Source organism: Suillus bovinus, assembly GCF_016758785.1.
Source record: "Suillus bovinus strain UH-Sbo-P2 chromosome Unknown EDB93scaffold_28, whole genome shotgun sequence".
Lineage (NCBI taxonomy): Eukaryota > Fungi > Basidiomycota > Agaricomycetes > Boletales > Suillaceae > Suillus > Suillus bovinus.
In genome coordinates, this window is record NW_024542084.1 from 8,094 (window position 1) to 27,816 (window position 19,723).

A 19,723-nucleotide genomic window follows, 5' to 3' on the forward strand; every position below is an offset into this window, starting at 1 on the left:
CAGCGGGAGTCCTGGAAGGCCACATTCATGATGTGAGACGGTCAACCAAATCATGGTTGAGACACCCCTACACAGTGGGAGTCCTGGAAGGCCACATTCATGATGGGAGACGGTCAACCAAATCATGGTTGAGACACCCCTACACAGCGGGAGTCCTGGAAGGCCACATTTTGAATAATGAAGGGTGTATATAGTGGTGAAAAGTCAATCCTAGCAATCCTAGGAGGCCCCATAACTGCGCAATATGAGGGGTCAAGTTTGCACAAATCTGACATTTGTATATTTGTGCAACATAGGGGTTGATTTCACGCAAATCTGACATGTGCATATTTGCGCAATATGAGGGGTCAATTTTGTGCAAATCTGACATTTGTATTTTTGCAAAATATGAGAGGTTGATTTCAAAAAGTCTGACATTTGTATATTTGTGCAACATAGGGGTTGATTTCACGCAAATCTGACATGTGCATATTTGCGCAATATGGGGGGTCCATTTCACGCAAATCTGACATTTGCATATTTGCGCAATATGGGGGGTCAATTTTGCGCAAATCTGACATGTGCATATTTGCGCAATATGGGGGGGTCCATTTCACGCAAATCTGACATTTGCATATTTGCGCAATATGAAGGGTCCATGTCACGCAAATCTGACATTTGTATATTTGCGCAATATGAGGGGTCAATTGTGCGCAAATCTGACATTTGTATTTTTGCGCAATATGGGGGGTCCATTTCACGCAAATCTGACATTTGTATATTTGCGCAATATGAAGGGTCCATTTCACGCAAATCTGACATTTGTATATTTGCGCAATATGAGGGGTCAATTGTGCGCAAATCTGACATTTGTATATTTGCGCAATATGAGGGGTCAATTTTGCGCAAATCTGACATTTGTATATTTGCGCAATATGAGGGGTCCATTTCACGCAAATCTGACATTTGTATATTTGCGCAATATGAAGGGTCAATTTTGCGCAAATCTGACATTTGTATATTTGCGCAATATGAGGGGTCAATTTTGCACAAATCTGACATTTGTATATTTGCGCAATATGAGGGGTCAATTTTGCGCAAATCTGACATGTGCATATTTGCGCAATATGGCTGTTTTAGATATACCATAACCCAGCCTTAACTCTAATGGACTTGCAAAATCATGGGTAGAATTACATAAAGCATATCTGAGATTTTGCTGATGTATGCCGAAGGCAAAACGAGTGTGCGCTAGATGAATATAAAAGCACACTTCGGCCACAAAAGAAATATTGCACTGAAGTACGTTTTGGAACGCATGTTAACTTTTGCGAGCCATGTGTCGAATGACACTATTTCATCGTCCAATGGAACAGATGCGAATGGGGCTGTATATTTGTGAATCACTGAGACTGACTTTTGTCAGAATCACAGTACATCGTGCAGCAACGCTTGACCTGCGATGACTTAGTGCTGCTTGCCGCGTTATGAATGACCCGCTGTATCATTCACTAAAGATCATACAAGAATCATATTCAAGACATCAGTACTCGGTCATAAGTAAGCAGGTGATCGTAGTTTTCGTAACGAACATGGAAGATCGAGCTAAGTATGATAGGTATCGCAAAAGTGGAGGTATCGCAAAGGTATGATAAAGCAACAAGACGAATAGGTAAGTAAAAAAGTCACATCTATAGAATAGCTCTGCCCCAGCGCTTGGATGAGAACTCATCTATAGCGCTGGGTCATCTCAAATCTCGGCCCTCATTCGTTCTTGGAACCATGCTCGGGGCGTGCTTATTACATCCTCAGAAGCCGAAGTGACAGTCGTTCTCGTCATCTCTGTGTCATCGCTCGTTACCGTTGTGCCACCCACACTACGAATCGTTGGTTGGGAGAGCAGCGAACGAATGGAAAACGAAGGCATAGGACCAAGGACCGACGTGCGGCTGCCTGGTTCCGCCAACTGATCCTCATTTTCCTCGATAGTGTGGGACATGTACCGCGAGGAATCTGCGTGCCCAAACGCGCTCACAGATGGTGAGATAGGACTAAACGGTCGACTAGAATGTAACGATGCAGAGGACATGGTTGCTACGCGTGAGTGGGCGGAATTTGCAGAAGGACGAGAGGAATTGGACCCTGAGAGATTGAAAACGCGTGCTGAGGATGCAGGTGCTGACCCTGAAGATGAACGTGCAGAGTAGGGGCTTAGGTGCGAACGCATAGAGTGCAAAGATCCCCGCTCAGAGACTAAGGGATTCCCTTGATGGATGAGTTGGGGCTGTATCAACAAACACCGTCAGTCTAAGATTATCCAGAGCCATATCTAAACTTACAGTTCCAAACGTGGTTCTCTGTTCACTTGGGTCTAGTCCGGCACTGACACCAAGGTGGCCACTGGTTAAGTTCCTCCAACCATCACCTGCTCGTGGCGGTTCAGCATCGAGAACATCGATTGTGATACCTGCGTCATTTGACGAGCCCGTGATCACGGACAACGAGTCTCTCCATGCATGGCGACTAGATAATGGGACAAGACCTGGCGGCAAAGGTCTCCCGCTTGTCGAAGCGGATGAAAAAGGAGCTGGAGCTGGTGTATCCAGAACGTCAACACCTGTGGGAGACAACGGGCTGGGGACCCTGCTACCCATCAGATCATACGGATCATCGTATGCTGGGGGTGCTCCACTCGGCATAGAATGTGCAAAATCCGTTGCAGGTACCACGCTTCCCCTCTGACTCGCAGGTGTAATTGCTCTTGAAGGAAGGGAAACAGGGGTGCCCATACGAGAGACTGCGTCATGGTACACTGTGTTCCCGGATATGGCGCTCTTGGCACTCACGCTCGACATCGGACGTTCTCCTGCAGGGGTGTAACCTACACCAAGCCTGCGACCGAGCAAGGATTGGGCTGCTTCGGGGTCTTTATCTGATCCCTTACGCGAGTTTGATCCACTACGAGATGAGGATGAACCAAACCAGCTCCTTCGCAGACGAGAGAAGGAGTTGCGCCAGCTGGTGGGTCCTGCAATAGGCTGGGTATTTGTGGAGTCGTCATCTTGCGGGCTACGGGAACCGAGCTCCTGGACGCGTACGCGGCGAGCTGTAAAGATTTTGGAATCCTCAAGGTCACTCGTTGGGTAAGAGGCGCTGCGGACGGATTTTTCCTTCTCGTCAAGTAGGGAGCGATCTGAAGGTTTGCGGGTAGCAGTTCCCTCGAGAGGTGGGGGTGGGAGTAGGGGGGCGATGTGCTCGGGCAGAGAGGGATGACTTGAACTATACATGCGTGGCCGGGGTATGTCTTCCGGCTCTTCCTCATCTGCAATGCGGAGGAGCTCGCCAGGAGGCATGATGTGGCCTAGCATCTCGCTACTGGCGTGGGCAGGGATGCCATCACCACTGTAGGCCTGTCCAAAGTGTCCTGAGCCAGGGAGGACGACGCCATAGTCTGTCGAAGCCTGGGAAGACCTTGTTCTATCGGAGCCAGTGCTTCCCACAATACGGGGTGGAGCAGCACCGGGGGGAAGAGAAGATACTGGACGTGGACGACGTTCAGGATCGGTAGCGGTGCTGCGCCGGAGGAATGAATCTGCTTCATCGTCTCCACTGTCGCGAGGAGAACCCAGACCAGCTGGACGATTCTCCTCGTCGCCGGTTTGATCAGGGGTAAGAACATTCCATCCTGTCCAAATAGGTGTGATAGCCCTAGAGTCTCGTCGACGGGTGTTCCAACGGACGAACCAGATGAAAAGCAGAAGCAAGATGATGAACAAGATGATGGCACCAATGATGATACCGATGAGTGCTCCTTTCGATAAAGCAGCCGCATGTGAAGAGGAATTGGATGTGGCAGAGGTGGAAGGAGATGTAGAAGCAGACGAGGTCGAAGCGGAAGTAAATGAGGTAGAAGTGGAAGTCAATAAGCTAGATGTAGAAGTAGATGAGGTGGATGAAGACTGATAGGATGATGAAGAGGAAGTAGGTGTCGCAGAGGATGTTGGGGTAAAGGATGTCGCAGTGGATGAAGTCGTTAGAGAAGATGATGATGCTGCTGGCGAGGTGAGACCACCGTAAGTCCAAGCACCATCACTGCCCAAGGGAATCTAAAAGGCAAGGATATCAATATGGTGAACATCTCGAGGGTAAAGGCAAGGTTGGCGGTACAAATGAATGTAGGTACTCACACTTGGACCGTAGTAGGTGAGTGGGAGCTGAAGGGTGGTTTCGGTAGTTACAGTTTGCCCTGCAGCATTTGTATACACGGTAGTTGCCAGTGTCATCCATGAAGGTAATTGTTGAGTGGCAGCCATGAGTTGTACAAACGTATGGAACCCTCGTTGCGGAGAAGTAGTAGTCGTAATAAGAGTTAATGAAAGTAACTTTGCACCCTGCTTTTGGTTCACAAACGTGTACCACAGGAAAAGCCAGCGAATAAGAAAAGGCAGTGAACCTAATGAACACTGGAAAACGTGTGGTTCAAACCTTCGGGCCACCTTTGCCAGGTCGCGGTTCATTTTCGTCACGTGCGTTGAGCTTATATCCACGTGATTAGATTACTCACAATACCGCGTGACGCCCTTTGTACGGCATTTATAAATTTCTCAAACGGTCATGCGTGCACCCTCACAAATTTCTCTCTGGCCACCGGTACCGACGCCTTTCAAGTACTGTCTTTTCCCAACGCCCGTAATTACCGTCTCCTAGTGCTCACGCTTCCTGCTATCTCACTTCGCAAATGGTCGCATGACATTAGATATCATAGTCACACGTCCTGTCCTCTCTGTTGCTTCCTGTCGTCCCGCTACCAACCCAACCATCAAATATGAATCCCAGATGACACGCTCCCAAACCGTCTTTTTTAAAAACCTCTGCCTAAGAAATGTGGGTGTCCACCCGATGCTTGCTTACGCGTCATGATTCAAATTATTATATCATTTAGCTCCCGGGCCAGCGAGGCGTCTTCTTCGTGATGTACAACCACCAGCAGGAAAACAGCAACTTTTTCGACATAATCTAGTTGAAGCACGTATATGTGATTGCTAATGGAGGAGTTCCCGTGAACTGATAGATGGGTCGTGATGCTCACTGAGGAGCATCCCTCCAAATACTGTTCGAAAAGGTCGGATTGCCTTATTGTACGCCTCCCTAATACGATTACCGCATTTCGTCAATATTACTATTCACATCGTGGAAGGTCTTCTAGTCCACCATTTTCCACACGTTTTGGGATAATCTTAGTGAAATCCGGTGGGACAGTCTAGGTAAGCCTAGCTCGTATCACCTCCTTGTCCTGAACGTGATGTAGCGGTGAAGACGACTCGTGCTTTGAATTCACATAGTAATAGTATGATACAGCAATAGGCAAAGGTAACTTCCGATTCTGATTCTTTGATAATTTATCTGACAAGAACTCTCTCAGAAGCAAACTGCATACTTTTGTGCAGTTACATCCAACTTCGAGCCCTACTCCGCCACCATTTGCCCATGCCCTGGCGATGGAGCCTTCTCTCTGGATTGCTAAACAACATGTTGTCGTTTGTCCTTTCTTTTTAGCCTTTTCGCGATTATTTCCAGATGTTCTCTGACCGCTTCAGCTCAATAATATCATCCTTGAATCACATCAACCCATGTCTTCCATTGCACCCAGTTTTCAAACGGGTCCGTAGTGAACCAGTTATTCATGCTGACCTGTAAGGATACGCATGTCCACTCACAGACAGTATACTAGGAATTTTTCCACGCTGCACCCCGGTTCAAACACGCCGGAATGATTTCAGTCCAGACTGTGCTTTCAGCCGCGGCTGTGCGATACCATACCTTCCCCACACGCCACGTGATGTTCGTGTACTCTTATCGACCTCTCTTCGCATGAAAATCTTGATTTTCTACTCCCCACCATCAACAATCCCTTCTGTAGCCATCGTTCGCAAACCCGCACCTTGATTCGTGCACTTTTTATTACCTGCTTCTGGTTGCTATTTCATTGCGTACCGCAGTGTCTTGATTGCTGGGCGCTGCTGATCCAGGGCCATCACGACCCCATACGGTTAGATCGATGATGATCCTCTGACCCAGATCTTCCTGCCGATACCGTTAATGTGGCAACCGCAGCTCCTCGTATCATGTTCCATTCCTGGGTGCACCTTCAACCTGCTGTGGCCTTTCCAATAGCAGAATTCCAGAAAGGCTGTAGCCGAAAATGAATGTATCCTATTGCCCGAGGCACGGGGGCGGTTCCGTATCATGTACTCACCTTCACGTGTCAGGTATAAGCCTTTGACTGGGATGTGATTACTTTGTAAGGCTTCATGGATCAAAAAATATTGTCTCTAGTTGCTGACAAGCTTAAAGTTTTCCATCCTATTCGCCCTCCACGTAAAATCGCAGGCTGCAGGACGCTAGGAACTTCGGCGCTTGCCGAGTTGAGACAGGTTCGTATAAAAAGCTAATTCACAAAGTCCAGTCTAATCAACCATGAAAGCGAATTCGGATTTCGTAGCCATTCATCTCTTTTGAGGCTTCAGTATGACTGGGACTTCCGAGAGTGTGCTCATTTCACATCCCTGTCCCACGTATACTTTCCTGGTCATTACACCCTTACACGCTTCTTCGATGGATGTGCTTCGCAACAACAAGTGTCTGCGGGGAATTCTTTCTTTCTTTCTTCGAGTATCCTGTCAACTCAGTCATACGCAATACACCCCAAGCCTCTAAATTTACTATCATAACTGTGACCTTATACATTCCTCATCGATCCTGAGATTCAGACTGATAGGAGACCCCTCACTAACGATTTCAGGAACGGGTTAGCCGAGAGGGATGGTAGCTCATGCGTCGTCGATAGCTAGGATGATCTGCGTGGTGCAGTTTACCTCGCGGAAATGGTGATAAGGATAAGGTATGTGTCGTTATTCTACAAATGGCTCATGATTCACGGACCTCACCTTGTCGCGCCCTGTTGAATGGTATCCTACCCGAACTTTATTTTTGATGCTGTTTTCGCTGAAGTAATGTGTAGGTCATGGGAACTCCCAGGCTTCGTTGAGCAGACAGTTCCTGTCTGGAGCATTGCGTCGTTCTCTACTGTGCTGAGCGAGGTCCGGGTTGAATGAGGTTCTCAGGCTAACAAGCGCAGATATGCAGTACAAGAAGTACGATACACCCGGCGAAGTGGTGCGTCCGCACCAGATATATTGCATAACCTTCGGGCTCTGCCATATCTCTTAGCATTAGCCCGCGAAACGTGGAGACGGGACAGGAGAGTATCCGTGATGAAGCAGTGTGGTTCAGGAAAGCATGGACGCCTCAGGAATTCTTTTTATCTCAGTCAGGCTTCTCGTGCCAGTGGGCTCTGCTACGCTTTCCTTGGCCTCTGGACATTTCTTCCTTATCGCTATCTCTTGCACACCCACGCAGAATGTTATTGATTTCTCGCATCTTTCAGCCTTTCGTTCAGACTCTCCACCCAGTCCATGCAAGTTCTTCTAGTCAGGTTGTCCCAGTAACCAATATCACACAATCCAATGTTCTATCTAACTTGTGATTTGTTTTATGACATTTTGTGCGCTTCTTGTTGTTTGTTCATCCCGCTTCGCCATCGCTTTGCTCGTTGTAATATTTATTAGGGTGCATCGTGATCGCTCTGCTTTTCTGGTCATTAACATTTTTAGTTTAGGGCTACTGTGATCATCACAACCGCAGTCTGATCCTCTCCGTCTCGAAATCTCATTTTGACATTGTTAGCGTGGTGATTTGTAGCCCCTCCTATTGTATCTCATCTTGATTCCTAGCTGTGCTTTCATCCGTTTGCTTATGCCTCGTGCCTAATGCGCCACGGTTTCTGAGCTGGGTCCTCTTCCCTCGCCACACCCTGTCACCGACCAGATCTGTTGATCTCAGATCCATCTGTCGTCCCCGCCCAGCTTTGGGAAGGTCTGTTCGCTGTGTCATTCTCGATCTTCGTCGATGCACTGTTGTTATCCTTGACTACGCCGTGAAATTACCCTACACTGGTGAACAGATTCATTTTTCATCGGTAATTGATTTGTGTCACGACAGGCCTTTTTCCATCACTTTAACACTTGGCCAGCAGCGTCCATCTTCGCTTAACTTTGTGCCTCATCACCACTGTGACACCCGCGGCATCTTGCATTCTATATCTTCGGTTTGGCGATGCGGGACGGATCATTTCCCCCTTTTACTTTGCATTCTGTCTGTCCTTGACAATTCTGATTATGAGGAACACCCTATTTGCAAAGTCCGTGGTTTCTTCTGCTACTGCCTTCGGAGCCTAGCATGCATTCATATCCATCATCGGTTCTGATGCTTCCATTGTCTTCCGCTTGCTTGAGGCTTGGCCGCACCACCAACACTGTGTCTAATTTGTTTATTTGCCGCCTTGCATCAATGTGAAACGGTGAGCTCATGATGCTTCGAGTGTGACGCGACAGTTCTCTGTAACCGCTCAGCCGCCGTTCATAAGAATGCTGTGCATGTAGTATATGACAATGACATCCTGCCTAATGCACGGAATCATATCGGGCAGAGTCTTCCCGCTAGTCGGAGCTGAAGTGTCTGTCAATTGTAAAATCAAGTTATCATATGATATTGAAGAAGGCATGATAATCTTGTCGTCTAGTAAACATAGGCATCTAAATTATATTTAAGTATCCGATCTTCCGCTCATACTTCTCGGCGTCCCATATGCAGATTCCGAACTCGACCTTGACAAGAAAGCCGTCGACGTCATACTCGGGGATCGCAACCACCGAGTTGGCGTAACGACCTTCAGAAAATTATCAGTGGGGATCCTGTCCGTATGCCATCCTCTAGGAGAATAGCTATATTGCGATTCGGGGGGTGACATATCTTGTGAATCATGGATCGGAGTCATAGGAGTGAGGCATAAAAATGTTGACCAAACACGAATGCTGCCATCGTGCCCGCCTACGGCAAATGCGAAAGGATCACCTGCGAGGCTGTTGCATGATAGACAAGTCAAATCCTGATCAGGGTTCATAGGGTAGATGTGATGAAGAAGATTAGCAGTATCTCGATCCCAAATAAGGATATCTCCAGCTGCACAACATTGTCAGCAAATATTGCGAAAAAATCAGCACGAAATCATACATTTTCCGGCGCAGACTATAAACTGATCATTCTTGCCGCCAAACGTTGATCCAACATATTCAACGGAGACTGGGGACGAAAATGCATGACGAAATGTGAGTCTCGCACAATTACGGGATGCCCGAGCCCGGCCCCCGACCATATCCATCTTCCAGAGTTGAGGAGGGGACTGCAATTCAGAGCATAAGTGGAAATCACGTTATTCTTCTCGCGAACTACAAACCTGGTCCCCGAACGAAAAGAGGACGTGGGCGTTGCTCCTTGACAATTTAACGTCACTGACATCTCGAAAAAGTGGTATTTGACTTTAAAGGTCACACGTCAGGCATGTTATTAGGATGTAAGCGAGCAGCGGCCCACCTTTCACAGAGACGTGTACGCGTATTATACACTGAAATATTTGTGAGCGATCGTCGATTTTCACACGGGCGAGTTACTTGCCTATAATGCGCTTTTCCACTCTCGTAGGACGACTGGGACGGAGTCCGTTAGGCGCTTCCCCTATAGGACCGATGCCTATTATCCGATGGCCGTCCGATGTAACAGCGATTCGTCGAAGTTGAACACGCCCGAAGCTGTAAGTTTCGAGAACCTTCTCGGATGCTTTGTATTAATTCTGACTTCGAAAATGTAGTATTTACCTCTCCGTCTTTGTCCTAAGGAATGTCACGTTTCGTTATCATGTGTAATCCGGACAGGACGTACTAGTTTCGCAATTTCGTTCCCCTCAACAGACAGAATGGACACTTGTCGATAGTTATGTTTTGAAATTGATGTAAAGAGTACGATATCACTCACTATCTCCAAGAGGCACCCATTGCAAGAAGTGGACGATATGTGGCCGACGGATCGTTTTCAAGCAAACGCCATCCTGTGATACTGCTTGAGAACGGAACGGAAAATTTAAATCACAGCTTACTTTCGTCCAGATTTTGATGCCGCGGGGAGACCTAGTCAACACGTGGGTACCACACGCGGACCTATTGATGTAATTAATCATCGTGATGACAACAACAGCGTCATTAAAATTCGCAGACCAGAGTATTTGCTCCGTAAAGCCTCTCTCATGGTGGAGAACATGGTGATCAGCAGATGGTTCCTTAAGCACATGACGGTCAGGTTTTTCAAACTTTGTTGTGAGAGACAAATGGGCACTTACGGCGACATTGAAGATACATGCTGTTTTATCCCAACTATCATCAACGTAAACAAGGGTACTTCACAATGATAAGAAAACTTTTGGGATTACCTTGCCGTTGCGAGGTACTTTCCATCCGGAGAGAATTGCAAATCTCTCACGAGCGCTTGATGAGGGGAGATGTCTTCTGTGCATTCCAGATTCCGCAGCTTCTGAGAGATAGTAGAGAGACCATAACGTCGAATTACTTTCCCTCCTAATGAAGGGGTGCGAGAATCAGGGCTTGGATGCATCATCCAATCGAGAGACTGCGAGCCGTGAGTTCTTGGGTATGATTGCATCGATATAACGGTCCGAACAGCCTTCTTGAAGCGTTCTCGGGCACGAGTTCGTCTAGCTTGATCCTGGTCATCTGCTGTTTCCTCCGAGACAATTGATACCACATCCTCCTGAGTAGAGGGAGATGCTATAGAGACGCCACATGATGTCAGGGCTGCGCTCTGGACATGTTCATCATATGTCGTTCTCTGAAATGATTCAGCAGGAGGGGGTCGCCGAACGTACAAAGGAAGTCCACGGAAACTTGAGTAAAGACGGTGGGTGATCGTTCGTATGGGCGCAGTGATATGTCTGATTGTTTCCAACATGAGGTCCTCTAACCATATATGACCTTGATGGTGTATGGATACAAATCGTTCTGACACAATCCAGCACAAGGAGGAAGCCAGTCCGATGGATGTGACGGTCTGTCACAATTATATAAGAACTCGGCGTACGTCAGCATAAACAATAACCATACCGCGATTATTGTGATCAGGATGGGCGTGACCATATTCTACAGGATAACAAATAGTAAGTACTTTGTCGTGAAAAGCAAGAGTTTTTACGTACATTACTTATCGTGTATGTGACCAATATGAGTCCCACGAAAAAGAACATGACTGCGTTGACGAGTAACACGAGAGGTGATCGCCTGATCCATGTCAATACCCACCAGGGCACTCTGTGATTTGGCGAGCGGCTTAATTTTCCAAGTCATTATAACTCAAGTGGGCGAAAATAATACGAAGTGCTCACTGTATGGCCTGCGTCCACGCCAAACCAAGTAGACTGGTCGCTATTGCTGCAACGCTGAAAACTAGCGACGAAAACCAAAACGCATTTACACATATTGCCAGCTTAGCCTTGGTGTGATCATATGATAGTTGTAAAAGTGTCGCGGTGACACCCGAAAATATCGTACCAAATGTTGCCAGATTAGAAAGATTAGAGGCTGCATACTGTTGTGAGAGCTGAATAGTTGGGACACCTGTATTCGTCATTTCAATTGTCAGTGAATGCCTGTTTTAAAATTGTAATTACCGATATCTATGAACATTGCCAAATTTGATGCGACAACGTCGATATGACTTTCGATTTCCACTGTAAGTCCGTGCACGTATTGTTGTACAGAAGCGAGCCGAAAATGGCCTATGTGAAGGATTCAGATTAGTAACTTTGGACGTTGCATATTTTATGTACCTTTATACTCCGTCAGACAGGAAGCACGATACTTTAATTTTGTTAACCTAGTGTTACGGAAAAAAAGAGTACTTACTTCGAGTTCTGCTACGAAGGCGTGGATCGAACTATTTACCGCATCATCCCTGAACTCAGGGAAATCGTTCAAACTATGCAATAGCATGCGGAGATCGAGCGCAAAACCTTCCAATTCCTGGGGGATAGCTTCAGTCGCCAACCCATCCTCTGCTATGAACGCTTGAAATTTGAGAGCTTCAGAGTGAACCTTGCCCCGTCGATCTACGATATTTGGATTCACAAGCTTGTCTTTCGACTGGCGTGCGATCCTCCGAGGAAATAGATTGGCTGCGTTGTCGCGGAAGATAAACAAAAGTCGTACGAGCCGTTCACGAAGTCTGGATGCAGCCAGTAGCAGTGCAGCCGAACTGCCCAACTGACGGGCGCCGTTATCAAAATTACGGAGCTGGAAGGCCGCATAAATACAACGATATTTCGTACAAAACTACTGACCTCTTTGTCCAATCTTTCAACGCACCTTTGAAGGTCAACCATGGTCAGTCAAAAATTCGAGTGGTCAGACGAATTACTCACTTCTCAAAACTCACGAAGGTCTCTATACCTTCTAAAACGAGCTTTTCTTCCGAGCTAGCCGGATCTTAAAAATGGTCAACGGAGAAAGCCCTCAAAATAGATATTCTCACATTGTTTCTGCTTGTCTGAACCCTGTTGCGGTTTCCCCTCAACTGTCGCAGACTCGCGAGCGACAAGCTCTCTTAGCACTTCGAGAAACTCATTTAACGTTTGTTTCCTCTTCGAGTCCAAGATAAGCTCAGGATCTATTGCGCGACAGTAAGTAAGAAAACATGGTCTATAATTTTTGAAAGTACCAGGAGGCATAATGAATCCAAAGGGCTTTTCGGATCGTTGAGTCGCGTTGAAGAAAGATGAAAGTGATTTGGAGTACGTAGTCTTTATAACACAGATACCTTTAAGGTCCGCATGTCCTGAAATGGCATACGGGAATAGACACCACGCAACCATGAGGTTAATTAAGAGGCCGCAACGAGAAAGTTATCCCACAGCGGATGTCCATCATGTCGGGAAAGCAAAGTCATAGAACGTTCGCCGAAAGTCCACGAGCAGATGCAGTACCGCGGAAGGACCAAGAAAACTGCCGTAAGGGGCCGGATAACACGGCCAGGCGTGAGGCAGTGGTGTTAATATTTTCAATGGACAACGGAAACTATCTTCCCCGATTCTGGCCATTGGAGCCACAACTGGCAGATGCCATGAGGTGTGCCGAGAACTTCTTGCAAAAATTAACTGTGAAGTAACTTCAGGGATAATACGGCCGACGGCAAAGCATTACGCCATATGATAAGAACTCAGGAGGGATGGTGTAGAAAACGATCTATCAGCACTCCGCTTTACTACCTGATTAAACATGATACTCATAGTGCGAGACCTTGGTCAAAGACTTCAGTCCGCTGTAAGGTATGCAAAGCGAGGCACTCGCACCTCAGGATAGGATCCATCGGAAAGATATGGCTGCGGCACTATCCTTTGACCACCCGGGAGGTACTTCTCCTCGTTAATATGAACTTCCAATGAGTTGTTTGATTTATGAAATCGCAATCAGAGGTAAGGAAAGTTTTATTTCAAATTCTTACTGAGATAAGCCTCGTCTCTCCGAAGTGCACATTTCAATGTAGTGGTGTTGATCAAACCACAACGGCCAGGACCAATGGATTCTCTCGTCGCATAAACGTTGGCTCTTCGCTAAGATAGAGTCGTGAGTACCAACCGCAACTGGACGCGATACCAAGAAGCACGTATTATGAAAGCCGCATACCGACTCGGAGTACGGTGACATCAATTATCTTGTGGTGCGACCTAGGCCTAACAGTCTTCACAGGGACCGGTGATTACTTGCACCAATGACTGAACGCCTGGATTTCATGGTGAAACGAACACTTCTCCTGTTCTATGGTGAAAAAAAGTCTTCTGATAGAGCGCCACGGTGAATTGTGCACGAGGTATCCTCGCTTTAGTAGATAGAAGTCGTGAGAAGTGCAAAGGCCTTCTATCAGTGTGACCAGACAGATAAGGTGCATTAAAGCGTTAAGACGCTTGAGCCTTGCGTTACAAAGTTTACTGGATAAACACAAGGCTGCCGCAAGCACTCAAGGTGAGTACGGGAACTTGAGAAATTACCGCACCTTATTTGCTAGTGTGGGAATTGCTCCAACGATGGCTTGAATTGGACGTCTGCAGGCTGCCAACTGGCAAAGTAGTCCAAGGCCTTCTAAGGGTTATCTTAGCACGAGGGAAAGACCAGAAGACGACGAGGCAAGAGTACTAATTTTGTGCGATGATAAAATGATACAGTTTTGTCGTTATCAGCACTCTTGTATGACGACAAGCGTACTAGGCAGGATTTATGTAAATCGTCTCGGCCGAGGAAACAAAAATATTATTAGATGTGTGCCGCATCTCTGCTACACCAGAGCCCATGCGCATAATATTCTGCAAACCTGCTTCCGGACTGGAAGAAAAAGACTTAACGTCCGACTTCGACATCTTTACCGTTCACTTCACCCTGAGATCTGAAAAAAGATAGGATTATGCTTTTGCAAATCGACATTTGAAAACTGAAATCGCTGAGTTCTACGAAGCACATGATATGAAGTACATTCTCTTCAGCATAGGAGGCAAAAAGGCACATCGTACAACCATCTCACCGCAGCATTAACCACGCAGCTTCGACTTACTTCCCCCGGCAAATAGCGATCAGATCTGTCCTGGCCGATCCCAATCCTCGCCTTAAATGTTCGGTGAGTTGAGCCTGTTCCTCACGGCGATCGCGCACTTGGTCGTCCAGACTGGAGTAAAGAGTGACGTTGGCTCTGTATAATGAACAGGAGGTGTGATCATGATCAGTGACTCCACCGCAAGACAGCGACATAATATATTTGAAAAAGCACGCACGTGAGACTCTCCTTGACGGAGTCAATGATATCTTTAAACTGGTTGGTGATTTCTACACGACTGCAGTTAGAACACATTTGAACAACAAATCAAATGTTGTGTGAACGAGAATTTGACGGAGATTTGACAGGCAGAAAGGGGAAGAAGCAATATAATGCAAGGGGGACAGGGGGAAACAACTACACACCTTCAGCGCCTTGAAGCCACTCTTCCCTCGAGCAGGTAGACCACTTCTGAACGAGGCCCATGAAAGTATCCACATCCAGTAACGTATCCATGTTTGCGAACATGCCATCAAGAGAGATTTCCTCCGCGGAACCCGCGCCAGGTTGGCCCGTGGGAGGTGAAGATTGAGGAGCCGTATCGTCATCAAGATCAGGCTGCAGTCGAGTATGGTCGATGCCGGAGTGGCTGCTGTCATCGGGACGACTATCTGACAATTCGTGGGGAAACTTGTCGATTCTGACTCGTTTGACTCTACGCATATAATCAATCTCGTCAGGGGGTGAGAAATTGGCCTCGTCCTCCTGAGCACCTTGGATGGTGCGCTTCACCCTGCGCAACACGGGATGGGCGGCAGCGTTTGTCCTGCGAGCGTCAAGCGATGCTTCGTCCTCGTTTGCTGCCTCTGGCTCGACGTCCTCATGAATTCTCTCAAGGAGTTGCGCAGGCTGCGACTTGGCTAGAGAAGATTTGTTGGAGCTGAATGTGTGCTCGTCATCGTGCTTGCCATCGTGAATAGACCCATAGCTTGGAACAGGCGCCGCAATGACACGAGAAGTAGATATCAACCCAGAGACGATACCTGCAGTGGATATATGCGCGTCTGTGAGACCAGAAATAGTCAAATCGCCTCTGTAGGATGCAGATTTTGCCATAGGTGACGTGGGTCGAGCAAAGGATATGCCAGGATTGGCTGGTGGAACAAAAGGCGAGCCTTTTCCACAGAATGGAGAGCTAGAGCTGCGTTGGATGGCCAAGGATTGCATGTCAGGACGATGTATACCGCTGAAACGCCCCGACGCGCTAGAGAACGACGCGTCAACGGCCGCTTGATGATCCCCGGAGCCGTGTTTGCCAGCGAGTTTGTGCTTCCCGATAATCCCTGCGAAGCGAGGCCTTTTCTCCGAGTCTGTTTTGGGTTGCATCGAGTCAAGTTCATTTTGGTTACCGCTAGGACGTTGAGGCTGGCCTAGCGAATTCTGATTATGGAGCGGCATATTAAACGGGTTTTCAGCGTCTGTATGGGTGGAAGCACGAGATGCTGAACGAGGAACAAAAGACTGGCGGGCGCTCATGACTACCGCGAACTGTAAAAAAAGTCAAACGTCGAAATTCAAAACGAGAAATCGTTGATGACACTTATCTTATCAAGTTGTGATTAAATATTTTGGATTGTTTGGATCGAAAGCTTTTGCCAAACAACTCGCACTTAGTACGCTTACTCGTCGGGTCGCCTTGCTACCGTGCATTTAATTCGCTGAGTGGAATATTTAATGATTTTGCCATGTCGCAGTGAAGTAAACTTCGAGGGAGTAATTGCCTGTTATGAAGAGGCTGTATATTCATGTAAGGACTCGGGCTCGATCGTTAATATCAATACCACCACGCTGAAACAACATGGCGCTTTCCCGCCAATCAGTCACAGAAGTATTTGGTTTCGTGGCGACCGTGATGACACGGAAAGGGATAGCCATGATTGCACTGCTATGTTATTTCTAGAAGGGTCGTTATTGAAATTATATGGTCCTCACCAGAAGTTGTTGTGTCTCAAGCATGGTCAATATGTCATATGCATGTGTGCATCACACGAGGCGTGCTCAAATTCAAAGAGAATAAACAACCGCCACTTTCAACCCAACTACCCCTCCCCCTCGTCCATCCCACCCAGGTATTTCAGCACGGCAAACGGGGCATCTGGATATGATCGGTCAAATGATGAATTGCAATGGCGTAAAAAGTGTAAAAGATAAAGATTGACCTTGGAACAGGGGCTCTGTCCATAGCAATCACCATGTTCCGCTTCACTGTGGATTTAACAGCGGCAAATAGGCAAGCTCCACAGCAAATGTGACCGCAAGGTGTCAGAGTTGCGTTAGTGGGAGGTGAGAAGCAAATGGGACACGTATAAGCGGATAGTAGCTCCGGTGCAGACGATGAGGATGATGCTGCGTTCAGGGGGGGAACATGTGGGTTCTGATTTGTAGCTGGTTCGGGTGTGAATTTACCCATCATCTCTAGGGGAATGGGATCATCGATGACGATTGGGCGCAACGAAGGCAGAGTTCGACGCGGTGACAATGTAGGGCTAACTACAACTACGTCATTTGAAGGAACATTGGTGATTTCGGAGACTGATGAAGATGTTCCCCTTTGATCCACGATGGCACTCTCAGTTCCTGCATCTGTAGCATCTGAGCAAGCCTGGGATATTACTGACTCTTGGGTGAGCGGTGGTTGGTCAACCAGTTCATCATCCAAGGATACAGATGATCCTAGCATAAGGTCGGAAGCCATGTTCCAACTAGACTGCAGTGAGCTTGATGCGACTTGTGACGAGGTGCTTGCCTCTAAGACATTGTTCTCCGAGGAATTGGAGAGCAGACTCGTCGGACGTGCTTCATAGAGCTGGTGCATGTCGTTCTGTTCTTCACCACTAACATCAATTCTGCGTCTCTTTCTCCTGTGATGTGGGATGTCTTCATCTGCCTGATCTGGTAGCAACGTCATATCTTCGTTTGGTCTCGGTCCGCTACTCTGTGAACGAGAAGCCTGTGAGCTACTCCTGGAACTGGTAGCAGAGCGCGGAAGACGGTTTCTGCTAGTAGAAGGTGCAGGTAGCGGTGTAGACAATGTAGAAGACGTTGTCAGATTGGTCGTATCTGAATTTTTGTGTTTTGTCGTCATTGTCAATGATAGCAAACTCGATGAAGTCGATGATCATCAGTAAGACGTAAAAGTATTATGACCATAGGTATTCGGGGTCTTTAATAATGACACGTCGGTTTGATGCTCTGGCACACTTGTTCACTACTATTAACATCAGCTTGCTCTCCTACTGCAGAGCTCACCATCATCGATGTCCGGGGAGAATCAACCCTCCATACTAGACCAGCTCGATGCTGCTGTTCCCCTCGCACGTTTTGACGCCTTCCCAAAACTTCCTTCAACCTACAAGGCCCGCTCAGAATCCCGCGGTTTCTTCACTCTTTTGGTCGCTCTCATCGCAATCCTACTTGTATTAAATGATATTGGAGAGTATATTTGGGGCTGGCCAGATTATGAATTCAGCATAGACTCCAAGGGTCAGTCTCATTTGAATGTGAACGTTGACGTGGTAGTCAATATGCCTTGTGAATGTAAGTATTTCCACTTACTTTATCACGCTGCTTCTGCCCCTGAACCGGAAACTTTTTGCAGATCTCAGTGTGGACTTGCGCGATGTAGTTGGCGACCGCTTATTTCTCAGCAATGCGTTCCGTCGGGATGGGGTACGTTTGATTTTTCTTCCGCAAAGCGAACATTCATGTAATTCACCTCAACAGACTCGTTTCGATATTGGCCAAGCAACAACGCTCAAGTAAGTCACGATTGCTACGAGTATTTCTACTTCTTATGCATCAATCCCAACTCAGGGAACATGCCAAGGCTCTTTCTGTTCGCCAGGCAATCTCGCAATCCAGAAAATCGCGCGGATTCTTCTCTTGGTTCCGCCGCACTGAACCCGAGTTTCGCCCCACATACAACCACGAGACGGATGCAAGCGCATGTCGTATTTATGGCTCCCTACAGGTCAAGAAAGTGACTGGTATGTTGACCCCCCACGCTCCTTCTTCTCTCATTGATATATAACAACCAGCTAATTTGCATATTACAACGCTCGGACATGGCTATAATAGTCACATGCATGTGGAACACAATAGTGAGTAGTCGCGAGTATGTTTATTGAGTATGGTTGTTACAATATTTTCAAGAGATGAACTTGTCCCATGTGATCACCGAGTTTTCGTTCGGTCCATACTTCCCCGATATCTCCCAACCCCTTGACTATTCATTCGAGATCGCAAAAGAACGTACGTCTTTTCCATCTCGGTTCATACTCAGACTTATCGACTAACAGCGTTCATGGCGTACCAATACTTCTTGCATGTGGTTCCGACCACATACATTGCCTCCCGAAGTCAGCCTCTGGAGACAAACCAATACAGTGTAACTCACTACGTTCGTAAGCTGGATCACAATGAAGGAACTCCCGGTATCTTCTTCAAGTTTGACCTCGACCCAATGGTTATCACCATCCACCAACGCACAACCTCGTTGGTACAATTCATAATACGGTAGGGGGATCTTATTGTTTTATTACTCAAAAATGACACATCCCCGTAGCTGCGTAGGCGTCATCGGTGGTGTTTTCACCTGCGCGCAGTATTTCGTTCGTGTCGCCATTCGCGCAGCGGACGCCGTCTCAGGAGCAGACACCACTCCGGGAATTGTCGCAGCCGAAGCTACCGGCGTGAAGCGAAAATGGGCCGGCGGACAGCTACGTGTACGTTCCACTGCACAGAACTCGACGAATGTCGTTAGACAAGGCCCAGGCTGGGTCGTCGAGGGTTCCTCTTCACCGTACGCATCCTACGCGAACACACCCGCCTCAGGTGGATTCACCGGCCAAAGTCCATATCCCTATTCACCATATTTATCTCCACCTACTTTAACTAGTAGTACGAGTGTCCCACCGACACCAGGAACAGGTGTCGGACTTGGCTTTGGCGCGGCGGCGTTTGGCCCACCGCCGAGTGGGAGAGGGCATAGGCAGGGGAAGCCAGTTAACACCTCACGAAGTGTTAGTGGAGGGCTCAGTTCGCCCCTCGTCGTTCCTTCACCGATTCCGTCACTGGCTGAGGTGCTACCAGGCCCACCGCCCTCGGGTAAGAAGGATGATTAATGGGATACTTAATTAGTACA

General features: G+C 47.5%; 5 protein-coding genes across 5 annotated transcripts; 1 reads left to right on the forward strand and 4 right to left on the reverse strand.

Moving 5' to 3' along the window:
• Positions 1–1,466: 1,466 nt before the first annotated feature.
• Positions 1,467–4,460, reverse strand: EDB93DRAFT_1205927 (uncharacterized protein). Its single transcript, XM_041450988.1, has 3 exons — positions 4,167–4,460; positions 2,319–4,085; positions 1,467–2,263 (listed from the first exon to the last, which is right to left on the reverse strand). The coding sequence occupies exons 1-3, from the start codon at positions 4,290–4,292 to the stop codon at positions 1,730–1,732; spliced, it is 2,427 nt and encodes an 808-aa protein (XP_041307603.1). The 5' UTR covers positions 4,293–4,460; the 3' UTR covers positions 1,467–1,729.
• Positions 4,461–8,893: 4,433 nt separating this feature from the next.
• EDB93DRAFT_1054036 (WD40-repeat-containing domain protein) lies at positions 8,894–12,236 on the reverse strand (the record flags this gene model as incomplete). The annotated part of the gene is made up of 16 exons (XM_041444725.1): positions 8,894–9,060; positions 9,112–9,280; positions 9,335–9,416; positions 9,549–9,714; positions 9,813–9,857; positions 9,910–9,982; positions 10,031–10,091; positions 10,149–10,210; positions 10,271–10,304; positions 10,361–10,995; positions 11,049–11,084; positions 11,141–11,270; positions 11,327–11,558; positions 11,612–11,719; positions 11,771–11,801; positions 11,847–12,236. Coding segments are annotated over 16 exons (2,421 nt in total), but the record flags the coding sequence as incomplete, so codon positions are not given.
• A 2,222-nt stretch (positions 12,237–14,458) lies between these two features.
• EDB93DRAFT_399517 (uncharacterized protein) lies at positions 14,459–16,347 on the reverse strand. The gene is made up of 4 exons (XM_041456263.1): positions 16,125–16,347; positions 14,946–16,070; positions 14,759–14,810; positions 14,459–14,676 (listed from the first exon to the last, which is right to left on the reverse strand). Exons 2-4 carry the CDS (start codon positions 16,054–16,056, stop codon positions 14,538–14,540), a joined length of 1,302 nt encoding a protein of 433 aa, XP_041307605.1. The 5' UTR covers positions 16,057–16,070; positions 16,125–16,347; the 3' UTR covers positions 14,459–14,537.
• A 237-nt stretch (positions 16,348–16,584) lies between these two features.
• On the reverse strand, positions 16,585–17,260 carry EDB93DRAFT_1085432 (uncharacterized protein; the record flags this gene model as incomplete). The annotated part of the gene is made up of 2 exons (XM_041445910.1): positions 16,585–16,675; positions 16,740–17,260. The coding sequence occupies 2 exons, from the start codon at positions 17,258–17,260 to the stop codon at positions 16,585–16,587; spliced, it is 612 nt and encodes a 203-aa protein (XP_041307606.1).
• A 577-nt stretch (positions 17,261–17,837) lies between these two features.
• Positions 17,838–19,703, forward strand: EDB93DRAFT_1250427 (endoplasmic reticulum vesicle transporter-domain-containing protein; the record flags this gene model as incomplete). The annotated part of the gene is made up of 8 exons (XM_041453012.1): positions 17,838–18,117; positions 18,179–18,249; positions 18,304–18,338; positions 18,394–18,566; positions 18,618–18,680; positions 18,733–18,831; positions 18,879–19,095; positions 19,145–19,703. 8 exons carry the CDS (start codon positions 17,838–17,840, stop codon positions 19,701–19,703), a joined length of 1,497 nt encoding a protein of 498 aa, XP_041307607.1.
• Between the last annotated feature and the right edge of the window lie 20 nt (positions 19,704–19,723).

What these genes read in the sequence shown, in the direction of transcription:
- EDB93DRAFT_1205927 (XM_041450988.1), bottom strand. Translation starts at nt 4,292, where the DNA reads ATGGCTGCCACTCAACAATTACCTTCATGGATGACACTGGCAACTACC. An exon ending in TCACCTACTACGGTCCAAGT is followed by an intron (nt 4,086 to 4,166) that starts GTGAGTACCTAC and finishes CTTGCCTTTTAG; the next exon opens with ATTCCCTTGGGCAGTGATGG. An exon ending in AGAGAACCACGTTTGGAACT is followed by an intron (nt 2,264 to 2,318) that starts GTAAGTTTAGAT and finishes TTGTTGATACAG; the next exon opens with CCCCAACTCATCCATCAAGG.
- EDB93DRAFT_399517 (XM_041456263.1), bottom strand. Translation starts at nt 16,056, where the DNA reads ATGAGCGCCCGCCAGTCTTTTGTTCCTCGTTCAGCATCTCGTGCTTCC. An exon ending in GTGGCTTCAAGGCGCTGAAG is followed by an intron (nt 14,811 to 14,945) that starts GTGTGTAGTTGT and finishes GCAGTCGTGTAG; the next exon opens with AAATCACCAACCAGTTTAAA. An exon ending in TCCGTCAAGGAGAGTCTCAC is followed by an intron (nt 14,677 to 14,758) that starts GTGCGTGCTTTT and finishes TTCATTATACAG; the next exon opens with AGCCAACGTCACTCTTTACT.